The sequence below is a fragment of the Serinus canaria genome, chromosome 27 (assembly GCF_022539315.1).
Source record: "Serinus canaria isolate serCan28SL12 chromosome 27, serCan2020, whole genome shotgun sequence".
NCBI classification, from domain to species: domain Eukaryota; kingdom Metazoa; phylum Chordata; class Aves; order Passeriformes; family Fringillidae; genus Serinus; species Serinus canaria.
This window is the reverse complement of record NC_066340.1, coordinates 2,489,951-2,509,536: the sequence shown is the minus strand read 5'-3', so window position 1 is coordinate 2,509,536 and position 19,586 is coordinate 2,489,951. Positions and strand designations below refer to the sequence as shown.

Genomic DNA, 19,586 nt, shown 5'->3' with positions numbered 1-19,586 from the left:
CGGGGCCGCGCGGGCCGGGCCGGGGCGCGGCGGGGGCAGAGCGGCGGCGGAGCCGAGCGCCCGGAGCCGCGGGAGCCGCGGGAGCAGCGGAGCCGCAGCCGCCGCCGCGGCCGCAGGTGGGCGCGGACGGGAGCGCGGAGCCGTCATCGCCGCCGGGACCGCACTGGACCGGACCGAACCGAACCGGACCGAGCCGAGCGGGTCCGGACGCCGTCCGCCTTCCGCAGCAGGGCCGAGCGGGGTGCGGCGGGGCCGGGCTCGGGCTCGGAGCGTTCCGGTCCGGTCCGGTCCGCACTGTGGGTGTTTCGTAACCCCGGGCGGGCGCAGCTGGGCCGGGCGCGGGGATCGGCGGGGGCCCGGCTGGGCCCGCGGGCCCCTGGGCGGGCGGAGGCGACGGTGGGGCCGCTCCCAGGGGGCGGCGGGTACGTCCCGGGCCCGTCCTGGTGCCGCGGCGCATCCCGGGGCGGGGGCGCTCCTCGCCCGCCCGAGCGGGGCCGGTTTTCGCACGCGGGCCCCGCCTGAGCGGCGGCCGCGGAGGGCGGCTCCGAGTCCCGGTCCCGGGCCGAGGACAGCGCGAGGCGTCCCGTGCGGTGCCGGGGGCGTCCCGCCGCAGGCAGCACACCGAACCGGGATGGCGGGAGTGCGAGCCCCGTTGCTATCGGTGGCACACGCGGCTCCTCGCCGCGGGGCGGGTGGGATCGTTCTCCAGCGGGAGCGGCGACACCGCGGGGACCGCAGCGCCCGGTGGCCTTTCACCCAACTCAGGCGCGGCCGGTGCCTGGGAGCCCGCGGGAGCCGCGGCCACCTGTCCAGCGGGTTACGGAGCTGTCAGGGCTCCGTGCCCGGCCAGCCCCGAGCCCGTGCCAGGCCGGCCCCGGGCAGCTCCTGCCGGGCGGCTCCGGGGCTCCAGTGCTCGGCTCGTACCGGCGCTGATGAGCGCGCCCCGAGCTGCGCTGGCACCGCCGATGGGCCGGGGCTGTTGGCTCGTTCAATTCTCCGTGGGCCGTGCTGGGCACCCCGTGACACCGGGCCGGTGACAGTGCCTGGGGCGCCTTGCGGAGGGGAGACAGGGCTGGGCAAAGGGTAGCTCGGCGTGGTTTGCCCATAGCAGGGGCATGGCACACGATGTCCCTCTGGTGCGGGGCCCTTGGTTAGAGCAGGACATTCCTGGTTGTGGGCTGGCTCACTGTGCTGGCTGCCCGCGGCCAGCCCGGGTCCCTGCAGTGCTCGTGCCTGTGCTCAGAGCAGTGTGAGCCCCAGCAGTGGCATGCGAGGGAGCACTTAGTGCAGGCACAATGCAGAGCCTCACCACTGCCATGGGCACCAGGATCCAGCCCTCCACGGTGGGAGCTCTCCCTTCCAGGTCCCGACTCTTGGCCCAGGTCCTTGTGCTCCTGAAGCCATCAGGATTGTAGTCTGACCTGTGTGGTTCCGAGGTGCTGAATGTGAAGATGGAGACTGTCTCCCTGGGTTTTAGAACTGTTCCTGAGGAGCTGCTCATCTCTGGGGCTATAGAGGGCTGTGCTGTGCCCTCCTGTGCTGTGGGTGCATCATGAGGAGGAGGAGCTCTGGTGTGGGCTGAGAGGTACCAACATCTTGTGTGCAGGGACATGGGAGAGCTGGGCTGGGAGCAGGGCGTGATGGGTGGCTGTCACCACTCTGTGTTTTGTGGCACTTTGACAGTGCCCTGCTTTGGGGTTGTTGGGTCCCTACAGTTGTTACTAGAGCCACCTCACTGGGTCTGCTGCACCTGCCCTGGGTCAAGGCCAATGCTTTGGGGCAGGGTTAGGGATGCTCTCACCACACAGGGAGCTGCAGTTGGGGATGCTCAGCACAGGGCACACAGAGCCTCTGGAGGGACGTTCCCCTCTTGCTGAAGGGGAAGTGCTGACTCCAAAGTGACGGTGAAGGCTTTGCCATGGGGTTTCCCAGCTCTCTCTCGAGTGATAGCAAAACTCAGATACCCTGCTTGCAAAAAATCCCTGCTCCCTGCACTCTGTGATGTCGTGGGCGGTGAGTGGCGACTGCTTTGGGCTGAGTACAGTGAAGCAGCCCCGTTGGCTGGGAAATTACTTTCTAGTTTGCAAGGAATGACTGTAAGGTGGGTCACACTCAACAGGCTTCACAGCATCCCTGGGATGCCAGTGGGATGGCAGGCAGGGTGAATTGGACCTCCCTGCCATCAGCATCCCCTGGGTACCTGCACTGGTGGCAGCATCCCTCTGCCTGCCAGGCTGCGGTGACTCCCAGTGTCCCCAGTACTGTGAGTGCTGCCCTCAGAGCAGCCACTGCAGGGAAGCCAGGGCATGGCTAGGGTTAGGGTTAGGGTTAGGATCAGAGTCCCCACCTTGCCAACACGGGTCAGGACTCAGCCATGCAGGCAGCTCCAGCCTGGGAGGCTGTGCTGGCTCCGGGGCTCCGGCACGCTCCGGGAGAAGTAGCCTCGACAGCTGTAATGTTTCTGTGGCATGCCTTTCCTTTCATGGGGTGTCTATTTTGCAACCCCCAAGTGTTTTGATCCCGGGAGGAAGGGGGCGGGGGTGTTTACCCTGGCACCGCATGGCTGGTGCAGGGATCCAAGTGGTGCTGGGCATGCCTGAATTTCACATGCAGCAACAGTTCTAGCAACATCTGCTGGCTGATAAAAGGTAGGCTGCTGCACGCCGCCGCTCCCGCCGCGTTGGGAAACGTCGAGGGGGAGGCACACTGTGAACACGGCTTCCTGGCCGATAGGGCTGAGCTGACTTGCTGATAAAGCAGAATCCACCCATCTGGCTGCACCAGAGGGGCCAGGAGCACGGGCTGCTTGCAGGCACTCAGTGCTTCCCTGAGTGCTGGGTCCTGCTTCCCACTGTATCAGGAATGATGTGCCGCCGAGCTGGGAAAGCCACAGCAGCATAGCTGAACCACAGCACAGTCACAACCCATTCCCGGTTCAAACAGTTACTGGTGAGTTTTGCAATCTCCACTTTCAGTGTAACTTTGTGTTATGAGCTGGTTTATAGCACAGCTCTGCTGGGAGGGAACTGGGGAAAAGGCTGGTGCTGGAGAGCACTCCCTCAAAGAGCCAGAGCAGTGGCCCAGCCCTGCCCACCATGTGCTGGGTGCTCATTCTGTCCGGCCTCTTGTCCCTATCACTCAATGGCCCTGCAAAGCCTTTAGCAGAGGAAGAGGCTGCTCTTGCTGGCAGTTCTGAGTTCCTGCACCAGCTGGAAATGCTGTAAAATGATCTTTGTCCTCTCTGGTGTGAATATCCGACCCTGGTGCTGTTGGGCTGTGGGCCCAGGGGTGCAGCTTCTCTGGCTCTGCTTGTGGAGATGCTGTGGTGAGGCTTATGGTGCAGCTCAGGGGCAGGGGCTCTGCTGCTGCTTCAGGGTCTGGAAAAGCCCATCCCAGGGCCAGGAAAGCCAAAACCCACCTGGACATATTTGTGTGTGTGTGGATGCGCGCTGTGCTTCAGCCCTCTCTCGATTTGACTGAGGACTTTGTTTCACAAACCACTGGTGTTGGTTGTTTTATTCTCTGTCTGACTAGTCCCCCCTCTCCTGCCAGCATCCGTGGATGTCTGTGTATCCCCTCTTCCAAAGGCAAGGCTTTACTCCTCTACATCCTGCTCTGCTGACTTGGTGCAAGAGCATCTCTTTGTGCAGAGCTGCTGCAGCTGCTGGGGATGAACTCTGGGAGTGCAGTGGGGGGATACAGGAGCTGCTCTGGTGTCCCTCTTGTTCTCCCTGCTCACCAGACATCCTAAAGCCTGTGCTGTTCCAGCTGGGCTGGCCCTGCAGGACAGCCATGCCAGGGGTGATGAGGCTCCTGAATCATGTCCTCAGCCTCAAGGAGAGCTGGAGCATGGCATCAACCTGAGGGGATGGATGCAGCCAGAGCAGTGCTGTTGGTGCCTGTGCTGCCCACATCACCCCCAGCCCACCTGGGTCCTGCCCAGCAAATCCAGTCTGGCTGTGGGTGGATTAGTGCCATTGTGTGTGCTCGCTGGAGCATGGCAGAGAAAATGAAATTGTGTCTCCAGACCCCAATCGGGACTAATTCGATGCTGAAATGAGCTTAATCCTCAGGTCCTTCGCCCGGCCTGTCCCTCCTGGGCTGGCGCAGGTCTGAGCAGGGATTAGCACCGCGCCAGGGGCTGGGATGGATTTGGCCTCGGTGCAGGAGGCTGCCACAGAGCCTGCGGGACCCCAGGGCAGGGACTCTGCGGTGCCCTCAGCGTGGCATTACAGGGATTTAGGGTTGGTCATTATTGGCGTGGAGGGAAAATCCCTTCCTTGAGTGTCCTGGCATGGGGCAGCTGCACATCCCTGCCTGGGCAAGGCCAGAGTCTGGGATGCTGCAGGTGGTCAGTGGCTTTGTGCCTACCCTGGGATTCCCCCACCAAGCCAGAGGAAGCTCCAGAACTCTGAGCTGGCAGCTCCCTGCTGTGCCAGCCCCAAAGCTAGTTAATTCAGCTGCTTGGCCCCAGGGAGCCAGGAGTAATTACAGATCTGCCCAGCCTCTCTAATCCTGTCTGGGGGTTTATGGTGGGGGCAGCACCAGTGCTGGCAGGGACTGGGCTTCCCATGATGGATGTCCTGCAGGAGCCACACTGGACTTGTGCCCATGGGGCTGGTTGGGCATTGGCCTCTGCTGATGTGGCTGCACCGTGTGTCCTGCTGCATGCTGTGTCTGAAGGAATCCCACTAGTGCCCAGGCAGTGCCTGTGTCTGGCTGTGGCTGCCCCAGGGTGGCTCTTGGTGCACTGAGGTTTTCTTGAGGTTCCAGACGTTGGATTCAAGGGATTTTGCTGGGTATTTTGGTGGTTTTGGTTTGACGCAGGTTTCTGGGCCTCTCTGATTGGAAGAAATCTGAAGTGAGGAGGAAAACCTTTCTCAAGGGTGGCAAGTGCTGGCAGGCAGAGAGCCTGGCCCGTGGCATGAGATGAGCTGTCGGCAGCCTCCAGCACTGATGCCCCTGGCACCAGTCCCCAGCTGGGGCATTTCTGCCTGTGTGGGGCTGGTGTCCCCTCTGGGCAGCATCAGGTCATGCATGTGGTGCAATTCATGGTGTGGATTCTCTGCTTTTGGCTCCCAGAGTTGCTGGGGGCAGAGTAGCTCCAGAGTCCTGCTGCTACTAGTTCCACCTCTGCTGACCTACTCTGCTGCTGTGGGGCCTGTCGCCTCTGCTCTTGGGGGGCACGTTGGATTACCAGAGCCAGCCATGCCTCTTTCATGAGTGTCATGGTACAGATGTTTCCAGTGTGGGCTGAATGGTTCGGCAGCCTCCTCCCCAATGCCACCAGGGCGAAGCCATCAGTTGCTGCCACTTTCTGTGGGAGACAAACAAACCCCATTAAAGCACGGAGCTTTTCCCACCTCCCAGCCAGAGCTGGAAACCACAGGCCGGTGGAAAACATGCGAGCAGCCCTTGGCCCCATGTGCCGGCTCCACAGTGTGTCGGTGCCACAGCTCGGAGCAGGGCTGGGGGCTGCTCAGCATCACCCGGGTGCCCCCGCTGCAGTCTCTGCTGCAGGGCCGTGGGCTGGGGGATGTGAGCGAAGCTGCAGGGTGCAGGTGAGGGGGTCCCATCTCCCCCCTTGCCGAACTCCTGCATGACTCCCTGGGGTCCCATCCCTGGCTCTCGGCCAGCCACGGGGGCTCCGTGCCTGCCGAGGACAGAGGCAGTGCCTGCTCTGGCCCCGGGCGGTGTGAGGGGCCGAGTGTGCCGGCCCGCAGGCAGCCGCTGCAGAGGTGGCTGCCAGCACTCGGGGGCAGGCTGTCCCGCGCAGGCACCTGACATTTTGGAAGGAAATAGCTGCTCTCTGCTCCTTCCTGTAGTGCGCAGCCAGCGAAACGGCCGCCCGGGAGCCCGGCTGTGCCCGCCCCGAGCGGTAGCCGGGCTGTCCTGGGGCCGGACGCCAGAGCGGCGCGGGGACAGAGCGGGGCCTGAGCGCGGGGAGTGCGGCTGCAGGAGCGGGCACTCCACACCCGGCTCTAGAGGGGTCTGAGGGCGGTGAGTGCGGCTGCAGGAGCGAACACTCCACACCCGGCTCTAGTGGGGTCTGAGGGCGGTGAGTGCGGCTGCAGGAGCGAACACTCCACACCCGGCTCTAGCGGGGCCCTGCGGGGAGCTGGTGCGGACAGGGGGCCGCTGAGGGCGGAGGGCTGGCTGTGTGTGTGTGGGTAACCGGAGCCCTCCGCTGTGCCGAGCGGCCACTCCCGGCTGTCACCTCCACCGTGCCCGGGGCCCGTCTGGGGGGGCCGGATCTTGTCCTGGAGGGGTCTTGCTCGGAGCCGCCCACCTTGGAGGGCTGCGGGACAGCTTCCTGCTGGGCCTCCCGGGGGCAGCGGCAGCGCTGGCTGCGGCAGCACCGGAGCTCCTCGGCCGCACCAGCGTAGGGTGCAGGGTCCGGCCCTGCGGCCACAAGCGGGGCCGGCTCTGACCTGGAAGCGATCGCGGGTTCCCGGAGGTGCCGAGAAACCACGTGTCCGTGTTTACTGCGGCGGGAGGCGCAGCGGGCGCAGGGCCGCTGCCGCCGGAGCCCAGCGCCGCGCCCCCGCCCCGGGAAGACACCGCTCCGGAGACCCCCGGGCTGCCGGAGCACCGGGCCAAGGGCAGTGCGGGAGCCGAGGGACTGCGTGGGTCGAGGGAGTGGGGCGGTGGGGGGTACAGCCAGAGCCCAGTCGTCCCCCCAGGCCTTTGCCTAGCTCTTGGCCCCTGCCTAGCCCTTCAGGGCGTGGGTCTGGGCAAGAAGCTGCTGTCGGGGGCTGTGCCAGCGCCAGGGCAGGACTGTCCTGCTCATGAGGAGGTCTTGGGCTGGCTCTGTGCGGGAGCGTCCCGCGGCAGATTGCAGTGAGCATCCCGTGCAAAGCGTGCTCCGGGGTAGCTGCTGCTTGTGTTTGGCTTTTGCCGTGCCCATGGCACGTGGGAAGCTGCTGCTGCCGTCCTCATCCTGTGAGGCATTTCCCTCCTTTTGTCTGCCCACGGATATGCTCTGGTTCTCCTGCAGCTTGGGACTTGCTGGTTCCTACTGCCACTGTGCCTGCGACCCTTTCCCAGTGTGATCATGTCAGTCCCCTGGTTGCACCCAGCCCCAGCAGAGCTGCCACCTTCCCCATCTTCCCCTCTCCTTGCTGCTGCCTTTGGCCTTCTGAGTGCCCTTTTTGAGTGGGTTTCTCCTGTTTTGCATTGGGTTTCGCAGTGCTTCCCCATCAGCAGTGGGCAGTGAGGCTGTAAGAGGCAGAAATGGTGTCTGCTGGCATGTCCCTCTCTCTGTGTTGCTGGGGTCCCTCCCCACAGCTCTGGGGTCTCTCCTCAGCAGTGGTCCTACCCCAGGAAGGACCTGTGCCCCTTCACAGGCAATAAGTCTGGTGAGCACGTCGCTGTGGCTTGTCGAGTGCTGCTGGTTAACCGAGCTGCAGTGACGGGTGGGTTCCAGCTCGCTGCCAGCGAGTAAATGCAAAGTAGCCTAAACCACTACAATTATCTGCCTCTTGCAGTTGTTGGAGTGCGCATGGGGCCGGTGGCTGCCGTGCGTGGCTGACCCATGGCAGTGCTTGAGGCTGCAGTGGCCCTGCTGGGGCTGGAGGTGGCACTGGGGTGGGTGAATGTCCCTGGACATGGGGGTGGATCTGTCCCTGGGCAGCTGGTGGTGCCACCGAGGAGTGTGATGCTGGAAAGTGATGTTAGGCATGGTCCAGTGGCTGCCAGCAGTGGCAGTCAGGTGCAGGAGGCAGGGTTGCCTGGAAAGGGACCACGATGGGACCACGTGCTGCAGCTTATGCTGGAAGAGAGTTGCTGCCACAGCCGTGCTAAATCTCAGGGCCAAAAGTCTGCCCATGGCAGGAGGCACTGGTTGCTTGTGCCGGGGTGATCAGGGTGCCTGCAGCCCATGGGGAGGTTTGGTTTATCACTAGATGGGACACAGAGACAAAAATGAGACAAATTTCCCCCAGGAGAAATTGCATGTCCTGCTGCATTGACAGTGTCTGTGGAGGTTGTGCTCAAGCCTGGTGCAAAGGGTGTTTTGGGGCACACACCAGGTGTGCTCTGCCACTGTCAGCCCCTGCACAGCCCCTTGTAGAGGCAGATGTGGTGCTGGGGCTCCTGCTCCCAGGCTGGCACTGGCCAAATGCGGTGCCTGCCTGCTCACCACAGAGCAGCCAGAGACTCGTTGCTTAACAACATGCTAGAGTGGAGTAGGAAGTGTTTTGTCACTGTGAGATGGGAAGAGATCACCATTTTATCAACAGGCAGGGCAGTGTGTGTTTGCTCTGTGTCCGTGCAGATGTCCCCACAGTACTGGGGACTTCGGTCACTTTGTGGTGCAGTGGCACTAGCATGGCTGTTCTTGGCTCTGCCCCTTATCAAACGTCCACAATTTCCAACAGCAGCATGTCCTGCTGTCAGCCATCCCACCTTCCCTTTCCTCCTTGCCAGTGTTCTTCTGCCTCCCCAGGCCCCTCCTTGCCAGCAGCATTTCCAGCTTGGTGATTTCTGTGAATGTGGAAACGTTCCTCCCTTTTTATAGAGGAAAAATTCATTTTTAGCCAGCTCTGGGTTATTGTTCCTCTTCCTGTTCAGGGGCGGGTGTGCATGGCTCGGGGGCTCTGGCTGTGGCTGCTCCACTCGGACCTTCTGCCACTGTCCCCCAGCATGTGCCCCTGACTGTATGACAGCACCAGCTCTTTTCGAGCCCTGTGGGCCACTGGGTATTTCTGAGGCCGAATAAAATGCTTTGGGGAGAGGGGGAAGCACAGTCCCCCACTGGCTCAGCCCCTCTGCTTGTCACCAGCCAGTGCAATGATCAGGTTCTGGCCTGGTCACCCGGCCTTGGGACATGTCCAAGGCCTTGCACCCCTGCCTGGCCCCTCTGTGTGGTGCCAAATCCCAGGTGGATAGAGTGTGAGTGTATCTAATTGCTATTTTACTGTACTGCTGCTTCCTCACTCGGGGGGACCTTGAGCCCCCCAGACCTCCTGTGTCATATCACTCTCACACAGTCAGCTGCAGGCTGTTCCTCCAGATCCCTCTAGCCACAGGTGACCCAGGGGACATGCTGGATTTCAGTAGAGGTGCTGTCAGCACCACCTTATCCCTGCCTGTCCTTGAGGGAGCTAAGGCTGTGTAGTGGGTGGAATCCCTGCATGGAGCCAGAGCTGCCCCAAAACTGCTTTGGGAAGGTCTGTGTGTCTCCTCCAGGACATGGGGCACACAGCAGCCCTGGCACTGGGGACTTGTCAGGGACTGTGGTGCCACGTGGGCTAATGGGGCTGGGGCTGCTCCTGCCTGCTGGCGCTGCCAGGGTGTGGGCAGGAGCGGGGTGGATGCAGGGGGGGGCCTCTGCTCTGCGTCACCCTGGATTTCTGGGCAGCCCTTCCTCCCCCTGGCCTGTTTCCTCATTCGCGTGGCCAGCGATGGCTGCGATCCCGTGGTGCAGTGAGGGGAAATGAGAACCATGTGGAGAGGCCATGCAGAGGCATGTCCCTGGCCCTGGGCACCCCCAGGGCTGTTCCTAGAAAAGAGGGGGTGACTCAGAGCCAGGGTCCACTGCCCCCACATGCCCTTTCTTTCAGCAGCTGGAGACAGCCCTGGCAGCACCAGGGACTCCAGGCACTCCTGCAGAGGGACTGGGGACAGCCAGGGCCAGACCCCTTGCAGCACAGTGCCTGTCTGTCTCCTGCTGGTGCCCTGACAGTGTGTCTCCCCACAGGTGCTGAACCATGGCAGTGTGGATCCAGGCCCAGCAGCTCCAGGGTGAAGCCCTGCGGCAGATGCAGGCACTGTATGGGCAGCACTTCCCCATCGAGGTGCGGCATTACCTGTCACAGTGGATCGAGAGCCAGGCATGGTAGGTCAGGGTGTGCCCTTCCCAGGGGGTGCTGTGGCTGCCCCGGGTTACTGGTGCCCTGACACTGCTCTGATCCGCACGCAGGGACTCCATTGACCTTGACAACCCCCAGGAGAATGTGAAGGCAACCCAGCTTCTGGAGGGGCTGATCCAGGAGCTGCAGAAGAAGGCAGACCACCAAGTGGGTGAGGACGGCTTTCTGCTGAAGATCAAGCTGGGGCACTACGCCACGCAGCTGCAGGCGAGTGGGGGGCTGTGGGCAGGGGTGCAAGGCTAGGGGGGGTCCCTGCCCTGTGCCTGGCTTAGGCAGTGCTCTCCCCACAGAACACGTATGACCGATGCCCCATGGAGTTGGTGCGCTGCATCCGGCATATCCTCTACCACGAGCAGCGGCTGGTGCGGGAGGCAAACAATGTGAGTGCGGGCTGGGAGGGGTGAGGAGAGGGAGATGCTGGGGGAATACTCAGGGGCTCTTCTCCGTGATGATGGGAGCAGCCCTGAGGCAGGGAATGGGGAGTGTCCCCTCACTGTGCTGAGTGCACCCTGTGCCCTGTGCAGAGCCCTTCCCCATCTGGCTCCCTGGTGGACGCCATGTCCCAGAAGCACCTGCAGATCAACCAGACCTTTGAGGAGCTGCGGCTCATCACTCAGGACTCGGAGAATGAGCTCAAAAAGCTGCAGCAGACACAGGAATACTTCATCATCCAGTACCAGGAGAATATGCGACTCCAAGGTGGGTGGGGGGCCGAGGGGCATGGGCTTGGGATGCTGGCAGGGGCAGCTCTAACACCATGCCCTGTCCCCCAGCCCAGTTCTCCCAGCTCTCCCAGCTGGGCCCCCAGGAGCGCATGTCACGGGAGACGACGCTGCAGCAGAAGAAGGCATCGTTGGAGGCCTGGCTGCACCGTGAGGCCCAGACACTACAGCAGTACCGTGTGGTGAGTGATGCCACCTGGTTCCCCATGATGCTGTCCCAATGATGCCCTGTGACACTGTCCCTCCACCCCTGATGTTGTCCCACCTCACAGGACCTGGCTGAGAAGCACCAGAAGACGCTGCAGCTGCTGCGCAAACAGCAAACAACCATCCTGGATGATGAGCTGATCCAATGGAAACGTCGGCAGCAGCTGGCAGGGAATGGGGGCCCACCCGAAGGCACCTTGGATGTGCTGCAGACCTGGTGAGTGCCTGGTGGGGTGGGATGGGGTGCTGAGCCCAGTGGGTGCTGAGCCCTGCTCCCCCCAGGTGTGAGAAGCTGGCAGAGATCATCTGGCAGAATCGGCAGCAGATCCGCCGTGCCGAGCACCTGTGCCAGCAGCTGCCAATCCCAGGCCCAGTGGAGGAGATGCTGTCAGAGCTGAACGGAACCATCACTGACATCATCTCTGCCCTGGTCACCAGGTACAGGTTGGGCCCAGTTGGGTGGGGGGCCAGGTTGGCTCTGTCCCCCTTCCCAGCCCCCCTGATTCCCCTGTCCCCCCAGCACCTTCATCATCGAGAAGCAGCCCCCCCAAGTGCTGAAGACACAGACCAAGTTTGCAGCCACTGTGAGGCTCCTGGTGGGTGGGAAGCTGAATGTGCACATGAACCCCCCCCAAGTGAAGGCCACCATCATCAGTGAGCAGCAAGCCAAGGCCCTGCTGAAGAATGAGAGCACCCGCAAGTAATGCCATAGGCTGGGGGTGTGTGGCTGGGGCTGCCAAGGCAGTGGGGAGCAGGATGTGGGGCAGGGGGAAGGGCTGCACTTTGCACAGCTCTCAGTCCTGGTGTGCCCTGACTCTGTGTGTATTCCTGTGACAGCGAGAGCAGTGGGGAGATCCTCAACAACTGCTGTGTGATGGAGTATCACCAGGCCACTGGGACACTCAGCGCCCACTTCCGCAACATGGTGAGTGCCCTTGTTTCCCGTCCTGCTCGTTGTGTCCCTCTGTGTTCACCCTGCTGTGCCCATCTGTTCCTCCATGCTCACCCCTGGTGTCCCTGCAGTCCCTGAAGCGAATCAAGCGCTCGGATCGCCGTGGGGCTGAGTCAGTGACAGAGGAGAAATTCACCATCCTCTTCGAGTCGCAGTTCAGTGTCGGTGGGAACGAGCTGGTCTTCCAGGTGAAGGTAAAGCCACTGTGACCCTTCTGCAGGCCCTAGGCAAGCCATGGGCACTGTGCCCACAGGAGTGGGGCTGGGCTGGGGCCGCATGGGTGCCTGTGGGTGATGCTCCCTTGGTGCCCCACAGCCCATTCCGGTCTTCTTCCTCTTGGCAGACGCTGTCGCTGCCTGTGGTGGTGATTGTCCATGGGAGCCAGGACAATAATGCCACGGCCACCGTGCTTTGGGACAACGCCTTTGCTGAGCCCGTGAGTACCAGTGCCGTGGGGGCAGGATAGGTCCCATCTGCCCGGTGTGGGAGTAGGGCTCAACCTCCTGGTGGGACATCAGGCAGAGCTGGTGCTGACCATGCTCTCTGCCCCCAGGGCCGCGTGCCCTTCGCTGTGCCCGACAAGGTGCAGTGGCCACAGCTCTGCGAGGCACTCAACATGAAGTTCAAGGCAGAGGTGCAGAGCAGCCGTGGGCTGACCAAGGAGAACCTGGTGTTCCTGGCACAAAAGCTCTTCAACAGCACCAGCTCCCACCTGGAGGACTACAGCAGCACCACAGTGTCCTGGTCCCAGTTCAACCGGGTAAGTAGCTTGGGCTCTGCCAGTGCTTGTGCTTGTGGGGCTGGATGGGGTACCCACCTGGGAGTCCCTGAGTCTCTGCTGCTGCAATGTCTGTGCTGTGTAACAGAGGCTCAGAGGCTGGTGACAGGAGTGTTCATTATCTGGAGATTTCAACAGGAAAACCTGCCTGGGAGGAATTACACCTTCTGGCAGTGGTTTGACGGGGTCATGGAGGTACTGAAGAAGCATTTGAAGCCGCACTGGAATGACGGGTAAGAGCCGCCCTGCCCTGTGCAGCCTGGCCCGAGCCCCAAGCCCTGACGCCCTACTCTGCCTAGGGCCATCCTGGGCTTCGTCAACAAGCAGCAGGCGCACGACCTGCTCATCAACAAGCCCGACGGGACCTTCCTCCTGCGCTTCAGCGACTCAGAGATCGGTGGCATCACCATTGCCTGGAAGTTTGACTCCTGTGAGTGTGTGCCAGGCACTGGCATCCCTGGATCGAGTGGCCCCAGCCAGACCACCTCATGCCCTTGGGGTACTGGCACTGCCACGGCAGGCAGGCTGGAGTTATCCTCAGGAAAGAGGCAAGCCCCCAGAATGCCTTGGCTGTGCCATGGGGAGCGGCGCTGCCCTCGCTCACTGCAACCGTGGCTGTGTCAGGCCTGAATGCTGGCAGCAGCGGGGAGGAGGGACCAGGCTGAACCCTCCAACCCCTCCCTGGGGAATGATGTGGACTGTACAAAATGCAGTTACTCAGTGGTGCTCCCCAGTGCAGGGGTCGTCAGGGGTGGCCTAACCCCATGCAGGAGTCTGTTGCTGTTCACAAGAGTGTCCTTTGGAGGGCCACATAACTGAGAAGCACCAGAGAGCCCCATGGTTGGGGAATGTGTCAGGATGAGGCCAGACCTGCCTTGGCTTTGCCATGTTTCCCATCTTATCCCATTTTCCAGCGACCTGTGCTTTATCCTCGACTGTTGCTGGGGGAGGGATGCAGTGTGGGACATGCTGTTTGCTGCTTGATGTGACCTTGCAGCCCATGTCCAGAGCACAGCCAAGAGCTGCTGCAAACTCCGGGATTCACCATGATCCTCACGCTTGTCTTGCAGCTGAGAGGATGTTCTGGAACCTGATGCCTTTCACCACCAGGGACTTCTCTATCCGCTCCTTGGCTGACCGCCTCGGGGATCTCAGTTACCTCATCTACGTGTTCCCTGACCGGCCCAAGGACGAGGTGTTCTCCAAGTACTACACGCCGGTTCTCTGTGAGTCCACGCCAGGTAGCGCTGTCCCTTCACCCCACCTGTCTCTCCTCTTTTGTTCATCCAGCCAGGATGGAGCTGGTGTTCTCAGCCTCCCCCTGCCCTGGGGCCACACTGGCCCCACAGGGGTTCTGCATCTGGCCACGTGTGAGCCCCCAGCACTGCCCGGGGTCGTGGCATGTGCTGGAGTTTGGGCCCTCAGTGCTGCCTCCTTCTCTCTAGCTAAAGCTGTGGATGGATATGTGAAGCCACAGATCAAGCAAGTGGTGCCAGAGTAAGTGTCACCCCGAAGGGAGATTGTGGACAGCGGTTGCCCTGGGTTCCCAGCATTGAATTGGCTGGGTTGGGCGGCAGCCCAGGGCACTGGGAAGCTCAGGTCCACCACCAATGGCCACATTGGTGCTGAGCCTTGTGAGACATCTTGGTGACTTCACCCACGGGGCACTCAGTGCTCATGAGACCCATCCCCACAGGTTTGTCAATGCATCAGGAGATTCTGCCCCTGGAGGGGCCACCTACATGGACCAGGCCCCCTCGCCTGCTGTCTGCTCCCAGCCTCATTACAACATGTACACCCAGAAGTGAGTATCACACCCCTATCCCTGTACTGCTGCAGCTGGTCCTTTCCTCACCGCCTGCCTTCCACAGCCCCGACCCCGTGCTGGACCCCGAGGGTGATTTTGACCTGGAAGACACGATGGATGTGGCGAGGCACGTAGAGGAGCTGCTGCGGCGCCCTGTGGACAGTCAGTGGATCCCCCACGCCCAGTCGTGACAGGCAGGCGCCTGGTCCCTTGCCCCTGGCCCCGGCGCTGCGGGGACTGTGCTGTGTTCGTGTCTCTGTGCCAGGGGACAGCGGGTGGGCCCTGCCCCCAGGATTTGCTCTGTGCTGCCCCGAAACACAGGCTGGCGTCCAGCTCTTTGGTGTTTATGCCCTTGTATAAACGGCAGCGGATTTGTCGCATGGTTTTCCTGTATGTTCCTTTTAAGAGGCCCAGCTTCGGCTTTCCGCTTCTGCCAGCACTGGCCCTGCAGCCCCTGACCCCCCCATGGGGCTGCTGGGGCCCCCAGCCCGGCCTCAGGTTCGCTTTTGCAGTCGTCACTAAGAATGTACGTCGCCTTCTTGTTCTCCCCCGCGGCTCCATTCCCAGGGCTGCGTGAGGGCAGAGGGCAGAGGAGGGGTTCTGCCAGGGCTCCCCCAGCCCGTGCTGGTGCTCTGCTCCACGGTGGCAGGGTCCCTGCATTTCATCCTCTCCTCTGCCTCCAAGGATGCAGGAGCCCCTCCGGCTCCCGGCCTCGGTATCCCCTCTGGAGCCGGTGCAGCAGGAGGGTGGCAGGGTGCGAGGGCACCCAGCGAGGGCAGTCGGGTGGGCAGGGGGTTTGGGGGAGTGGAGCCCTCTGCCCGCTGCTTCTCCCCTCGCCTGGGCGGGAAACTCTGGGGTCCTGGCCATGTTATTTTTCTATCACAGAGTAAATAAAGCACGGAATATTTTTGTAACACAAAAGCTCTGGGTGCCACGTGTGTCTTGGGACAGAGGCGGGTCCCTCTGGGGAGCTCCTCATCTCGGGTGCCCCAGATGAATGCTGGGGCTGGACCCGGTGTTTGGGGATCGTATCCCCGAGGGCAGGGTCGTCGGGCCTTGCTTGGCAGAAGCTGGGCGGATCTGGGGGGCTCTTTCCGGGTGGGAGGGCTGCCCTGAGGAGCAGGGGCTGGGCTGGGGTTGGGGCAAAAAGCAAAATAAACCGGATCAATTGCTCTGTTTTTCCAAAGAAGGAGCTTGCTCTTGATTGAGGGGTAGAGGGCGCTGGTACTGGGGATTCAATTGCGGCTGAATTCTCCGCCGAGCGGGGTGTCCGGGGTGTGCTGTGCAAAGGTGAAAATGAAAATAAAACTGAAGCGGGACACGGGGGCGGTGCCGGGCGCGATCAATCTCCGTCATTTCTGCCGGAGGCGGAATAGCCGCGTGGGTGAGGGGCTCCGGGGCCGGGTCCCTGCCCGGGGCGGTGTCCGCATTCCGCGATGCTGGTGGCGGTGGTGGCCGTGGCTGTGGCCGTGGCCGTGGCCATGGCTGTCCCTGCGCTACGGCACCGCCTAGTCCGTTCCGCGCTGCGCCGCGCCGGGGGCCGGTACCGGCGGCGGCTGGAGGCTCTGGACAGCGACGTGCGGCTGAGCCAGGAGCGGCGGCTGCGGCGCCTGCTGGGCACCGGCACGGCCGGCGGTGAGCGCGGGGCTGCGGGAAGCGGGGAGGGAAGGGGTCGGTCCCGTGGTCGCTCTTCTCAGCTTGTGCCTCTCCCGGCAGGCTGGGAGGAGTTCCAGGAGCGGCATCCCCTGGGGCAGCCCTGTCTGGACGAAGCGCCGAGGATTCCGCTTCCCCCGCTACGTCTCTGGGCTTTGCTACCCGGCTGCTGGGACACCGACCCCCGGCTGCAGGTACGGGGAGCGGCGGGCGGGGTGAGCGCGGATCCCCGCAGGGTCTGCCCTCCTGACCCGACCCTCCCGCGCAGGGCTCCCTGCTCTACCTGGATGCCCTCGGCGCCGCTTTTCCGCGGGCGCTGGCCCGCCGGGGCACGGCGCTGCTGCACTGGAGCCCGGGCTGTCCCCGCGCCCCGGCGGGGTGGCCGCTGCCCACCCTGTACTGCACCCCGGCCGCGGCGGCTGTGCCGTCCTCGCGGGCCGCTGCGCTGCGGCTGCAGCTGCTCTTTGCTCTGCGGCAGCGTGCCCTGCATGTGCTGGAGGCCGGGCTGGCAGCCGAGCTGCACGACGCGCTGGTGACCCTGCGCACTGAATGGCCACGGCTGGCCCAGGAGCTGGAGCTGGGCAGGCTGAGCCCCCAGCCTGGGCTGCCCGAGGAGCTGCGGGAGCAGCTGCAGGCACTGCTGAGTCCTGCTGCAGCCCGGGCAGCCGAGCTCCGTGCTGAGTGTGCCCGTGGCTTCGAGGGCATCGTGTTGCGTCTGTGGCCGCAGCTGGAGGTGGTGGTGGTGAGGATGATGTATGGCACAGAGCGTCTCTACTGCGATTCCCTCCGCCAGGCTGACTGCCAAGGGCTGCCCTTCTACTGCCCCTTCTACCAGGCAGCAGGAGGTGAGTGTCCCCCACGCTGTCGTGTCCCCAGGGTGCCCACAGGTAACTGCTGCCACATGGCAGCACAGAGTCTCCCTGCCCCAGCAGATGCTGGTGCATCTCTGTGCTGCATTCCCTTCCTGCAACCTGAAAACAGTTCAGTCCTGGCACCAGCAAAATTCTGCCCCTTGGAGAGGGGTGAGGCTTTTGTGGGCAAGGATGGGGGGGGGAGCTCACATTGCCACATGCTGCCTCTGCCCAGCCCTGCTTGGTGTAAACCTGTGGCCAGCGGAGCCAGCGCCCCGATTCGTGCTGTGCCCTGACTGGGCTTTCTGCGAGTTCCTGCCCTGCCTGGCCAGCAAGGAGCCACGGACGGTGCTGCTGGATGAACTCTGGGAGGGCCGTGAGTACGGGCTGGTTGTGACAGCCCAGCCAGGAGAGTACAGGTGCCTCCTCCCTGCTGTAGTCCTGGGGGGCTGCCTGCCCCAGCCCCGTGCACCCATCTCCCCCTCACACTCCCCCTGCCCTGCAGGTGCCGTACTGGGGAGGTGCTGAAGGTGATTGGCTTCCACAAGCAGTGTCCTGTGGTGGAACCTGTGCGCAGGTGAGGACACCCCAATGCCTGTCCCTCACCTCAGGGAGCTGGGTTACAGGCAGGGTCTTAACAGGAGGGTGCCAAAGACCCACCCTGTGTCCCTGCACCGTAGGGAGAGCCAGACACTGAGCGTGCGAGGTGAGAGCATCCCTGAGGAGCAGTTCTGCCAGAGCCTGTGCCGCACCCTGAGCCTGTGGCCGGGTGCTCACCTGATTGACTACGTCTGTGTGGAGAGCAGTCTGCTGGGTGAGTTCCCCTGAGCTGTCCAAGTCCTCCTAGAAGTGTAGCTGGCACTGCATGGGAGTCTGCAGCCCTCCTGTGCTGCAGCAAAGGAAGCTGGCAGCTTTAACCTACTCCTGGTTCTGCTCCAGGTGACTCTTCAGGACCCTGTGCCCCCCACTACGAGGTCTTCATGGAGCTGCAGGGCCTGCGGGACCTGTCGGAGGTGCAGCGCTACAAGGTGAGCAGGACATGGGCTCTGCTCTGGAGCTGAAGGACACAGCTGGTATGGCAATGAGGGACCAGCACAATCAGCTGCCCTCTCCTTGCAGCTGGACCAGTGTCTCCAGGAGGATTTCCCCATCTACAAATCCTTCCGCTTCAAGGGCAGCATTGGGCCCCTGCGCCTGCACCTGGTGAGGCCCAGGAGCTTCACCCAGCTGCGGGAAGCACTGGGCTCCCCCGTGCCCATGCCCAGGGTCCTGCACGAAGAGCAGCTGCTGCAGCTCATCCAGGGAGCAGTCATCTCCTAGGGCAGCCTTGGGACCCCACATCCCTTCCACCCTGGGGTTCGCTTGGCATGCACCCTCTGAGGAGGGGCCGTGTCCCTAGGGTGGGAGGACGTGGGGACAAAGGTGCCCATCCCCAAGGGTTTGGCTGAGTGGAGTAAATGGAGACAGTGAGCTTGACTGTGATCCGTGGCAGCAGCAGGCACCAGTAGGCACCACTCAGTGCTGCTGTGGAGGTAGAGCAGGAGCTTGGGAGCCTCACAGGGCAGTTGCAGGACCCCCTCACTCAGTGCTTTGGCAGCACCTGCAGCCACAGTGGAGTGTGTGCCTTTCCCAAGGGACCAATGTGCACCACAGCCCATGGCTGAGGCAGAGGGCTCAATGGAAACCTGCAGGAGCAGGAGGAGCAGAAGAACCGTGCTTCATCACTGAGCACTGGGGCCCTGTGGCATTTTGTCTCCTGGCAGGGACACTGCAGGCAGGGCTCAGGTGGCTGCTGGTGGCAGGTGTGTCGGTGCATGTCCACTGGTTTAAGAATAAGCTTTTAATGTTTTAAAAACCAAATGCAAAATAAAGGAGGATTATCTTTTTGAAATAAATAAAGGACCGCACTCTGGGATTTATTTTTTTTAGACTATTATTTTTAATCTTCATTAAAGAGATTGCTCAAGCAATCTGACTGCTCTGGGGGCTGAGGAGTTGCTGCTGTTCTCAGGGGTCCTGGGGAAGGGGCAGCCATGAATATTTAACCAGCTGAGCACTCTGGGGGCACCAGGCTCTTTGTGCCTTTGAGGCACATGTGTAGCATTGGGAGGGACTGGTCATTTCCCCTTCTGCTCATTAAGGGTTATTTCCAGGGCTGGTGAGGGCGTGTGGGGCACCTGCTGTGCCGCAGCTGCTGCTGGTGGGCAGGAGATGATGTCTTGAGCAAGGCTCGCACAAAGCAAAGCATCCCCCTCCAAGGATGAACCTGGCTGAGGCCTGCGCTCCCATCCCTGCTGGAAAAACCTGGAGCAAAATTTCTGCTCCAGATCAGGGAGAAGCTTTGCCTTGGGCTGGGAGCACCCCAAAACAAAAGCCTCGAGCTCCCTGCGTGGCAGAGCCGTGCGGGGCCGGGGCTGCGCTGGGCGGCTCTGCTTGCACTGCCATGCCTGGGTACCACCCCGGTGGGAGGGGAGGTTGCTGGGGTGGAACCCGCTGGGCAGGGCCAGGCTGCTGGGTGCCCGGCTGGCTTTGGATGCCATCCTGCAGGGTGCAAGGTCGATTTCAGTGCCCGGCCGCAGGGAGCAGCTTGTTTTGGGGGCAGGCTCATTTGTGCTGCTGGTACCAAGGCTAGAGGGTGTGGCTGCCCGGCTGAAGACTGCCAGGCTGGGTTTGCGTGCCCGGCCGCAGGGTGCGGGCTCGGCCGGGGTCCCACAGGGATGGGGCGGCTGCCGGGCCCGGGCGCT

The 19,586-nt window shown here is 62.5% G+C and overlaps 2 protein-coding genes across 9 annotated transcripts; both read left to right on the top strand.

The window, feature by feature from the left end:
- Positions 1 to 9: 9 nt before the first annotated feature.
- LOC103821589 (signal transducer and activator of transcription 5B) lies at positions 10 to 14,715 on the top strand. 7 transcript variants are annotated; one of them, XM_030231543.2, is made up of 19 exons: positions 10 to 116; positions 9,701 to 9,838; positions 9,923 to 10,079; positions 10,163 to 10,252; positions 10,397 to 10,571; positions 10,646 to 10,776; positions 10,867 to 11,018; positions 11,084 to 11,239; positions 11,322 to 11,501; positions 11,639 to 11,726; positions 11,825 to 11,947; positions 12,097 to 12,189; positions 12,307 to 12,513; positions 12,670 to 12,764; positions 12,831 to 12,961; positions 13,602 to 13,772; positions 13,977 to 14,028; positions 14,228 to 14,335; positions 14,403 to 14,715. In XM_030231543.2, exons 2-19 carry the CDS (start codon positions 9,711 to 9,713, stop codon positions 14,527 to 14,529), a joined length of 2,364 nt encoding a protein of 787 aa, XP_030087403.1. In that variant the 5' UTR covers positions 10 to 116; positions 9,701 to 9,710; the 3' UTR covers positions 14,530 to 14,715. The 7 variants fall into 7 exon arrangements, with proteins under 7 accessions (XP_030087403.1, XP_050841683.1, XP_018777001.1 ...); XM_050985726.1 differs by lacking the exon at positions 10 to 116 and adding an exon at positions 2,799 to 2,949 and having other exon boundaries at positions 13,602 to 13,757; XM_018921456.3 differs by lacking the exon at positions 10 to 116 and adding an exon at positions 2,799 to 2,949.
- Positions 14,716 to 15,664: 949 nt separating this feature from the next.
- On the top strand, positions 15,665 to 18,761 carry GHDC (GH3 domain containing). 2 transcript variants are annotated; one of them, XM_018921458.3, is made up of 8 exons: positions 15,665 to 15,973; positions 16,055 to 16,185; positions 16,260 to 16,836; positions 17,078 to 17,261; positions 17,348 to 17,419; positions 17,523 to 17,656; positions 17,782 to 17,870; positions 17,962 to 18,761. In XM_018921458.3, the coding sequence occupies exons 1-8, from the start codon at positions 15,775 to 15,777 to the stop codon at positions 18,160 to 18,162; spliced, it is 1,587 nt and encodes a 528-aa protein (XP_018777003.2). In that variant the 5' UTR covers positions 15,665 to 15,774; the 3' UTR covers positions 18,163 to 18,761. The 2 variants fall into 2 exon arrangements, with proteins under 2 accessions (XP_018777003.2, XP_030089685.1); XM_030233825.2 differs by having other exon boundaries at positions 15,666 to 15,973; positions 16,470 to 16,836.
- Positions 18,762 to 19,586: the final 825 nt, after the last annotated feature.